Source organism: Onychostoma macrolepis, chromosome 03 (assembly GCF_012432095.1).
Source record: "Onychostoma macrolepis isolate SWU-2019 chromosome 03, ASM1243209v1, whole genome shotgun sequence".
Lineage (NCBI taxonomy): Eukaryota > Metazoa > Chordata > Actinopteri > Cypriniformes > Cyprinidae > Onychostoma > Onychostoma macrolepis.
The window spans coordinates 16330426-16340924 of record NC_081157.1 but is presented as its reverse complement, the minus strand read 5'-3'; the positions used below and the strand labels follow the sequence as shown (position 1 = coordinate 16340924).

The 10499-nt window shown below is 38.7% G+C and overlaps 1 protein-coding gene across 2 annotated transcripts; it reads right to left on the bottom strand.

Annotated features, from left to right (window-relative positions):
• Positions 1-373: 373 nt before the first annotated feature.
• On the bottom strand, positions 374-5429 carry fscn2a (fascin actin-bundling protein 2a, retinal). Of its 2 annotated transcripts, none has more exons than XM_058771232.1 (5): positions 4577-5429; positions 1842-1998; positions 1611-1732; positions 1335-1502; positions 374-1199 (listed from the first exon to the last, which is right to left on the bottom strand). In XM_058771232.1, exons 1-5 carry the CDS (start codon positions 5394-5396, stop codon positions 994-996), a joined length of 1473 nt encoding a protein of 490 aa, XP_058627215.1. In that variant the 5' UTR covers positions 5397-5429; the 3' UTR covers positions 374-993. The 2 variants fall into 2 exon arrangements, with proteins under 2 accessions (XP_058627215.1, XP_058627214.1); XM_058771231.1 differs by having other exon boundaries at positions 1335-1531; positions 1607-1732; positions 4577-5396.
• Between the last annotated feature and the right edge of the window lie 5070 nt (positions 5430-10499).

Sequence of the window (10499 nt, the reverse complement as noted above, 5' to 3'; positions counted from 1 at the left end):
TTAGTGGGGTGGCCAACCCTAGGCTCCGCCCCTGCGTTACGGCATTAAATAATTTTAATGCGTTAAACAGAAAAACTTAATCGCCTGCGTTAACGCGCTAATTTTGACAGCACTTGTATAATCACTTTGTTGACCCATCCCTTACACCTTAACCCACTCTTAAACCTACCTATACCACCTCAATAGCAGCAAAAGTCTTTTGCAATACAATGTGAACAGTGCATTGTACTTATTTTTTGATGTAAGAGGTAAAGCCACTTGATATAATGTGGGACCGTTATATTTGTTATTGTTAATATAAATAATTAGTAAATACATTAAGACAAAGTATTTGTGTAATTATCAGTTTAATAACTCTTGGACAGATGCAAAAGTAAACTCAGAGAAACACACACCTCAAAACATTCACCATAGTAGAAATCTTGCTAAATATTTGACAATCTCTAAGCCTGTCATAAGTTTAGGGATTTAAAAGTGTCAGTGCCTGACATGACCAAAAGTTTTTGTTTTCTATTGCTATTTGACAAATGAAGGTGAAGGTGTCTGATGATAGGGCAGAACCGCTAAACCAATATTTCCAACTGTCGAGTCCTGGGACACTGATGCTGTAGACCTCAGACAAATATATTTGTCAGAAGTACCATTCATTTTATAAGATGCTAAGAGCCTTGCGTCAAGTAGTGCTCCTTTCAACAGAACAGTGTAACAGACTCAATAACTAACCATTGTTGTAATTGTTTTGAAAACTGAGTAAAGTAAGGGTTGAATTGTATCCTATGAATCAAAGGATGATACTAATATTATCTACAGTATTAGAAACAAATAAAACCACAGATATTTCACATACTCACAAAAACAAAAAAGATTTAAAAAAAAGAAAGTCAATGAAGAACATATTGCTGAAAAGTCATTAGTTGAACAGGTGTCAGGAGGAGAACTTCTTGTTACTCTGTGAGTCTGTATTTGTGTCTCTGTGGGTCTTTGGTACAGCACTCAGTGCTCCCACAGGGACGAGGCGTCCACACTGAGCCCGTTGCCCATCAGTGTGCCTCCCTGGTCTCCACGCAGGTATTTGCCATTTTGACCCTTGATGCCAACCCGTCCATACTCCGCAAACTCAAAGAAGAACTCCTCAGGTTTGTCTCCATCTGTGCAAACCAGACCACTGCTGGAAACGTACCAGAACTTTTCATTTCCACCTGTGGTAGAAGAAAAACAAAAAACATGTACATAGGTACATTCATCAGGTGTTTGCAGAAATGTGCCCAGAGGAGTGTGTGCTTCTCAGTGAAACCCTGGTGAGTTAAAACTTACACAATAGCAATATGACTCACTTTTTATTTGGTATGCGCCATCGCTGAAAAGCAATGAGAAGATATCATAAACAGAGCGGCTGCAGTCCAGTGTATTGGAGGTTTTGTGGTGACACACAAAGCCGTTCTCTCCACGCAACACCAGGATTGGACGATTAATCAGCTTTAGCACAAACTGCTCATCCTCCCCTGCCGAACACATGCAGGGATTTATCTGACTCATGTTAAGTGGGTATTCAGTAGTGACAGGTCAGTAATAACGTGCTAAAAGTCAGAAAATAACTTGTTTGCACTCACCCAAAGAATTACTCACAGCAGCAAGCTGACCATTTTTCTTAGTGCAGACATATTTTCCGTTGTTTGCTCTCAAAGCAACTCGCCTGCCCAGCCATTCGATGTCAAACATGGTGCTGTCTTCTCTATCAGTTACAAGAACACACAATTAAGATGTTTTCCTATTTTCATTAACATCAATGTATGAAATGCATCAAAATGAATGTAATTTGTGATAATAATGGAAACACTTACGCTTCTGTGGCCGTGGGCAGAATCCCTCCGTGAGTAACGAGTGTCCAGTAATTTCCGCTGTTGGTTCTGAACATGCACTTCTTAGTGTCTTTATCAATCTCCATCTGAAATGTCTCCATGTCTGTCTCATCATCCTGATTAGCTAAGATGCTAACACCTGGAAACAAAGACATTTTCATGGCTTCTCAGTGGCTGATGCCCGTTTCCTTTACAAAATTACAAAAACAGTGTGTTGGGTTGATGAAACATTCCCCCCAAACAGACAGGTGATTGTACTGGTCTCCTCATGTGATTATCAGTCTCTTCTGTAGCTCATAACATCTACAGATTTTGAAATTTTCAAACCTCATTGTTTTCCTCACATGCAATGGCTGAATTTTTTGTCACAATCAAATTACAATTCTGCATCTTGTTTAGTACCTCAAGTTTATTTCATCAGAATGCACAAATACATTTGAATGCCTATCAATGAGAAAACACACCTTTTGCCTGCACTATTTTATTATAACTGTGTAAAGGGTTTTTGCCAATGTAACAGCAGGTTTCACTGGAGATTTCTTCCTATTGCTCTGTTTTACAATGTGCCCGAGTCTCACTAAACCAGTAAACCTGGTTTATCTCTGTCACTCTCTCTGAACCTGTGGTCTAAATAACATTACCAGCAAACTTACGTCTATACTAACTAGTCAAAGTGGCCAGGTTGTGTGGGTTGACATTCAAATGAGATGTTTCAGAAATATCCCTTGACTGTCTCTTAAGCCTTTTACTGGAGTAATCCCTAACACTCACCCCAGCAGCCTGCTGCTATAATTCCTACAGTGGTGAAAAGCAAATGCATAGAGGGCCTAATAAGCATGTGCTGCATGAAACATTCAGCCTCAGCCAAACAGATTCAGCCTTTAACGATTTCAGCTGTAGTCTGTGATGTTGTTTACATAGGTAATGCACTAAAGGTTCTAAAGGCTCTATGGCCAAGTAGTGGAAAACCATTTACATTGTTTGCTATTCGTTATTGTTAGTGATTTAATGATGTATTGTACTATATGATAAAGCAGCTAAAAGCTTGCAAATATTTATCTATGACAATGAAAAGCATTCGTCATAATGGCTCATAGTTGTGTTCAAAGCTTGTCCGTTTCCCCTCTGTGTCAAATGTCAGCCTCCTATTTGTCCACAATGACTCTAAGAGACAGATGTCTTGCTCTTGACTCTGAAACAGTCTGAAAAGTGGCAATGGACTCAATAGGTCTGCTTTATGCTATTCTAGGACTACCAAAAAATTCTATTAGCAAATATAGTCTTAGTCCTGGTTGTGGAGGGCCAACGAGTTCAGCTCCAACTTGCTCCAATGCAGTTACATGGAAGTTTCTAGTCATTCTAAAGACCTTGATTAGTTGGTTCTGGTATGTTTAACTGAACTCTCTGCAGAGAGCCAACGGCCCTCCAGGAGCAGCACTGGACACCCCTGGTATACACCTTTGAAGAATTGTAAAATTGGTTGGTTGCTTTGGTCACACTTTAGTTTAAGGTCCAATTCTAGCTATTAACAAACCATTAACTACAACTTTTGCCTCAAACTCCTAATGTGCTGCTTATTAATAGTTAGTAAGGTAGTTGTTAAGTTTAGGTATTGGGTAGGATTAGTTATGTGGAATATGGTCATGCAGAATATGTGCTTTATGAGTACTAATAAACAGCCAATATGTTAATAATAGGCATGCTAATAAGCAACTAGTTAATAGTGAGAATTGTCCCTATACTAAAGTGTTACCATTGCTTTTTCCCCATGCAGTTACAATGAATGGACCATAACAGCACCAGAGAAGGTCCACAGGTCTTGTGTGCTACAGCAGGGGTGCCCAATCCTGTTCCTGGAGATCTATGTACCTGCAGAGTTCTCTTCCAATCCTGATTCAACACACCTGTCTGTAACTTGTGTAACCTGTCTGTTAATTTGGTTGTTTCACACAGAGGATTTAATGGTGTTACTGGATGACCATACACCCACAGGCAGACCCATATATGTCTGAAAATGTATTCTGTAATACACATATGCATCATCCAGGAAATATTGGATGACTACACTGTAGGCGTTTGGAAAAGTTACGTCTATCACCAGAAGTCCAGGCATGTTTTATGATCAGTGTATTTGCCTGAATTCAACTTACATAAAAAGTAAACAACAATGTGTTATAGTTCTAGCACTACATCAGCAGACAAACTTTTATCAGTTTTGTGAGGAACAAGTCAAATCATATAAATGTATACTGACCACCGTCAGAATCCACTCCATTCAGACATGTTGCTGAATACCTACACATTGTTTTAGACTGGGGTGCCCAATCCTGTTCCTGGAGATCTATCTTCCTACAAACTCAACCTTGATCGAACACAATTGAACCAGCTAAATAAGATTGTCAAGAGCACTTGTTAATTACAGACAGGTGTGTTGGAGCAGGTTTCGATCTGAACTCTGCAGGTAGGTAGATCTCAAAGAGTGCAGTTGGGAACCACTGTTTTAGACTGGTGGTTCCCAAACACGTTCCAGAAGGTCCATAACATTTTGCTCCTTAATCAAGCATTGTCTCCTTAATCAAGCACCTTATTCAGGTCTGAAATTGGTGTGTCAGACAAAGGAGACATGCAAAAAGTGTTGGGGGCCTCCAGGAACAGAGCTGGATAATAATGACTATAACACATCACAACATGCTAACAAATACACAATCATTGATTACCTTGACGAATAGACACATATCTTTTGTTGGCTGCCTGGAAAACAACTTGTGGGTGGCTCTCTTCCAGATCAAACAGCTCATCTTTCCCTGGCCTTGAACAGCGGCCAGACTTTAGGGTGCCCCTGGGGCCCACTGGTGAGAGAAACTTGCCCTCACAGTCCTTAAAGGCCAGCTTGCCAGACTTGAGTTCCAAGGTGAAACTAGTGTTAAGCCAATGATCCTTTACCAGTTTACCATCGTTGCTGAGAAAGCGGTTGTCACAGGTCTTCAGACTGTACTTGCCATCCAGATAGACCAAAGTGATCAAGGAGTCAACGCTCCAGGGGATATCGCTGTCCATGCAGAGCTCGTCGTCTGCGGTGGACAAGCGTGCATAGCGCTTGCGGGATACACTTAGCAGGTTGGCCTGTGGGTGAAGGGCAAGATGCATGGCCCATTGTTCAGATTCTCCAATGGTCTGGGCAAAACAGGACAGATATTCTGCAGAGCCTCCAAAATAACGTGAATGTGGCTCAGACTGTAAGGCCCAGCGTCCATCTGACTGCGTCACAAGCAAGAAACGGCTGGATGTGTTTGGCACTTCCTCCTCACAGCTCACCTTGCCATCTTTATCTGTGGCCAGATAACGGCCGAGATGACTGCGCAAGAAAACCACCTGGCTGTCCTGGTCTTGCTCCAGGGTCCAGATCTGTTTCTTCTTCAGGCTGGTTCCAGATGCATTTACCTTGAACCCAAATGCCTCTGCCGTGAGGTAACGATTTTCGTAATTAATAAGTCCGAACTGGAGCTTTAGAGCCATACTTATTCCATTCGTGGACATTCTGACCAGGTAGTTCCCTTGTTTTAGATGTTTTTTGTTGCAGATTAAAAATGCTAAAAAGATGACAATATGCCCTTGACTCTCCTCTGAGGCTATTAAAAGGTCATTTAAAGCTTCTTCCCTGCTCTGAACATTGAGTGTCTTGCCCGTTTCTTCTCTTGTCCACTCAGACTCAACTACAGATTAAGGCTGTTGTCCTTGTGAGTTTCCTTTATCATTAGAGCAGCAGTCCCAGGCTACACTAGGTTACCTCTGGCTACTTCTCTGGATTCACACAGGTGACTGCTTGCTGCTTCCTAATCAGCCTGGATTAAACTCAGCAGGGCGCACCACCTCAATCCAACAAGCTGCTGACATCATACACACCACGTCTCTGACTCCTCCCTTTTGTCCTCTTGCAGATCTCTCTCTATCTCTTCCCCTCCCTCTCTCCTAGTTTTCAGTCCCAACCCAACCACCACCTTTCCCCACTTTTGTCTCACTCTTCCTTTCTCTTTATACACTGGCTTGTTCTCTTGGAGTATCCATTTTGGATTAAATATATTGTTGTTCCAGTGATAAATAATACAATATATATTTTGATATTTTTTTGGACACTTGGTCTTTATTTCTTGCCTTTATATGGTAATGTCACATTCTCTGAGCAGTTTTTTTAAAACATTGCTTATTTGACCTTCCTTATTTCCCAGTCAAATATGTATTCTTTAGCCTGTAGCTCAGGTTCTGATGATCATGACGTATGATCTGTCACACAGCACCTGCCGATCTGTATCCTTATAAGGGTATTACTGAACTTACACTACAAGGTTTCAAATTTGCTACAAATTGGTGTCCTACTGTTTTTGCCAGACCTGTTACTGTATTTAGACAATATAGACACAAATCATAATGTTTAGCTATATCCCACATTTGTGTGTAATCGTATTATTACATGATTTCATGATTCACTGCTATATAGACCTTCCATCTTCCGCTTGTATTTCCACAGGAATGCAAGTTTGTATGAATTTATGAATGAACCACTCTTTTTAAAAACTTCCCAGTCTGCTAACATTTGTTATGACATCTGCCTCAAACATTACAAAGCTCATGAAAAGTTTTGTTTACTCTACAATAAGTAAAACAGTGATGCTATAGAGTTGCTGCAATTCTAAAAATGGCTGAGTGCTTGTTTTTCTGATGCATAAGATCTATACTGTACAAAAAAAAAAAAAAAAAAAAGAAAAGAAAAGAAAAGGCAACAAACAAATAATTTATGTAATTACAAACCAACATTGGCAGCTAACTAGATTCCCATATGCCAAACAACAAAATGTCCAGTTCACATTACTGCTTATTCTGGACAAGAACTGAATAGACTGTCTGACCTGCATGAGCTGTTTAATTGGGTATAAGAGTGTTGTGTTGTGTTGTGTTGTGTTGAAAAAAGGAAAGTGTATTGGGAAATCTTTATTTCTAAAAAACTAATGTATTCATACAATGTCAGTTTAATACACTTTTGTTAACCCAGCCAAAACGAATGTGTACACACTGCATTTGAAATCAAATGTAAATATAATAATATGTATCAACATGATTTCAGCACTATATCCACAAAGATTTTAAAATACTCATGCCAGACCAAACTGCCTGCACCTCAAACCAATTGTCGGCTGTCCAGATTGTTTGAATTTAATTTGCATAAAGCCTCTCAACATGTTGGCACTTTTACCACTTTCTCCGCTCCACCATCAGCTCCTGTAGAAAATTAATTGAAAACACTTGCTGATCAACTCACTCTGCCCCAATGGACATGTACAGCAAGACTGGACAATACTTTTTAGACTATTACACAATACTTAGTAAATCAAAATACACTTAAAACAATATACATTTACACTTTAATGACACAAGAATTGTTTTCAGGAAACTGAAGAAAATGTGGGTCAAAATAAGAAAGAAACTTCTTTGGAATAAGAAAAAATCTAACCCTAACCCTAACTTCGACAATGGAGCCCATGGGATACTGGAGCCAATTCCAGCATATTGATCTGAAGTCAGGGAAACACCCTAGATGGATGGCCACTTATAGATAAAATAGATAAGATCATATAATAATCAATTAATATTGAGAAGTGAACAAACAATGTTTTGAAGGTTTAGCTCATGCTTTTACTGATAACTGAAAAATAAATAAATAATAAATAAAATATTTTTTTGTGTATACCAGGAGTTATATTATATTACATTAATGTGATGGTTCCCTGGTACTGGAGGCCCCTCAACACTGCACACTTTTTTGAGACATCAAAAATGCAAAATGTGCATTGTTGGGGGACCTCCAAAAACATTTTTGGGAAACATTGCATTAAGGTATATGTAAATCATTAAAGACCAGGGGCCTGTTTCATAAAACAAGTTCACCAAATAAGCCAGGTTTATTTCAGTTAGTCTGACTTCTTGTCAGTTGATTTGGTTCAAAATAAGTCAGACTAACTGAAATAAGCCTGGCTTATTTGGTAAACTTGTTTTATGAAACAGGCCCCATTCTTGGGTAATCCACAGTCTACACAGTGCTAAAAATCAACATAAAAAGTTGAGGATCATATCAAATGACTATTAAATTGTGTGTTTTTTTTAATGATGCACTTCATGGCAGCAATCACTTTTCAATGAAAAGGGTACAAAATAGTATTGTGTTCATGCTGTCTTCTGTTCATATCTGCCAAACATTTTGTGCAAAAAAGACAAACTGGCTATAGGAGAGGCTCAAAAAAGGAATTTAAAGAAAATTCAAATTGCAAAATGAAATCCCATGATATCTCTCAAACATGTAGATCGGGGTGCCCAATCCTGTTCCTGGAGATCCACCTTCCTGCAAAGTTCAGCTCCAACCCTGATCAAACACAACTGAACCAACTAATTAAGATCTTCCGCAAAACTTGATAATTACAGACAGGTGTGTTTGATCAGGGTTGGAACTGAACACTGCAGAAAAGTAGATCTCCAGGAACAGGATTGGGAACCTCTGATGTGGTTGGAAGTAATTTAGGTTCTAGCCCAGGGATCTCCAACCCTGCTCCTGAAGAGCTACCATCCTGCAGACTTCAGCACTAACCCTGCTCAAACACATCTGTCTGTAATTATCAAGTAAACCTGAACACCTTAATTAGCTGGTTCAGGTGTGTTTGATTGAGTTGGAGCTGAAATCTGCAGGACAGTAGCTCTCCAGGAGCAGGGTTGGATGTAAATTTTGTTATACAGCTCCTTGTGGCTGATTGTTTGCGTCCCACTTATACGGTATATGTCACATTTTCATAATAATTGTTCATTCATGTTTGAAATTATTGGCCTGCTTGGACTGCTAAATGGACCCCTAATAGAACAACTGCAAACATGCATGTTATCACACCTGTTACACAGTGTGTGTAAATTGGTATGTGATATGTAAAAAATGAAACAAATACTAAAAGGAAAATTGCTTTTCTGCTGTTGCTAAAATGTGCAACTTCTAAAAGTGCATATGTACAAAATGGCTATATTCATGCATTTCCGATTAGTTGTTATGATTGTACAAATTCCATATTTGCATACCTGCAGAGAGAGCTTTCTGCTCAAAACTTCATGGAAATTCAGAACTGGCTTGGTAATCAAGTGTTTCTATCTGTGCTCTCTTGAATTTACCCACCGCAAACTAATACTGATGGGAGAGTTCACCCTAAAATTCTGTAATTATTTACTCACCATCATGTAATTTGTGCTGTCATTTTGTCTGTGGAATTCAAAACTTTATTTTTTATTTTATTTTACTGAAGAGGAATCTTCAAGCAGCACTGTTCTGTATGAATTCAAGACAGCCTGTGCCCTCAACTGAACCTCTGGACTCATGTGGGGAAGGCAAATCTAAGCTCAGTACTCAAAGATTATTAGATGAGTTATATGAAAATACAGAAAACCACCTGTGGCATTGTGCCTAAAACTCTTCAATTGGGCATTCAAATCATTTCTTTCTAATCCCAAGGATTAGATTATGGAAAACAATGACTGCAAATGACCATGACTAGAGTCCAAAAAAGATAGGGAAGGATAAAAAAATTTAATCGCGTTAATCACAGTCACGGGCTGTGATTAATCATGATTAATCACAAATTTAAAATACTAGGATTTACCTGTAAATGTGTTGAAAAAGAAATGCATGAAACTAGTTTAAGGAAACAGAACCTTTCACACTTCTGCCAGGTATGAGACATAATCCTTATTATTCTTTTATCATTATTCTTTTGTTTTTATTCAGCCATTATCAACCTTTATACTGGCAATAAAACGTTTACCAAGCCACATTGCTTCAATCCAAGTATACATTTACCCAACTATTATCAAAAGTATTTCTAAATAAATACAAAAAAAAAAAAAACATTTTCTTGCGACCTTACGTGAAGTATTATGACAAAATGTATTATGAAGAAAACTGGACCTGTTCTGCAGCTGCATTAGAGCTAACATTAGCATCATGCTACATAAGACAATTTATGAGATTAATAGTACAATTTTACTCAGAACTCACTTCAAACCACCATTGAGTGTTTGTAATAATTTGGTCGTTTACTGTTGTTAAAATATGCTATTTATAGCCTTTTATATCGTTGCACAAATTAGCATTTCAGATGTACACATTCAATCTCAAGAAAATCACATACAGACCATATCTATCGTAATCGTGTGTTTATTATCTTATATAATCTATAGTGGCTGTTGTCATGTTTATTTCTGCTGCTCTGCTGAAACTCACGTTGTTTGATGTTACAACCACCTCTCTCCGTTCTTAAGTTGCCAGGTATACATTTCAAGTATAATACACATTACTAAAAGGATCTATTTTAATTTTTATTTGTCTATATACACTTTGAGCAGCCGCGGTACATTAAAAAAGTAGGCCAAAAAAACGCAACCCACAGCTCTGTAATTTTTTCCCGCAACTGTATTTTCAAAATAGCTCATTTGTGCCGTTACCCTGGCAACACTGGTCCGCTGTACCCTCATCACACAATGATAGATACCCTTCCGCGCTGCGATGACGGGAAGAAGTTAGGGTCAAACCTTATCAAACGATTAATCTGCGTTAAA

Excerpts from the sequence above, each read along its gene's own strand:
- fscn2a (XM_058771231.1), bottom strand. The coding sequence starts at position 5,396 with ATGTCCACGAATGGAATAAGTATGGCTCTAAAGCTCCAGTTCGGACTT. Across the intron at positions 1,999-4,576 it reads ATATGTGTCTATTCGTCAAG|GTGTTAGCATCTTAGCTAAT; the intron begins GTAATCAATGAT and ends CTTTGTTTCCAG. Across the intron at positions 1,200-1,334 it reads TGGCGCATACCAAATAAAAA|GTGGAAATGAAAAGTTCTGG; the intron begins GTGAGTCATATT and ends CTTCTACCACAG.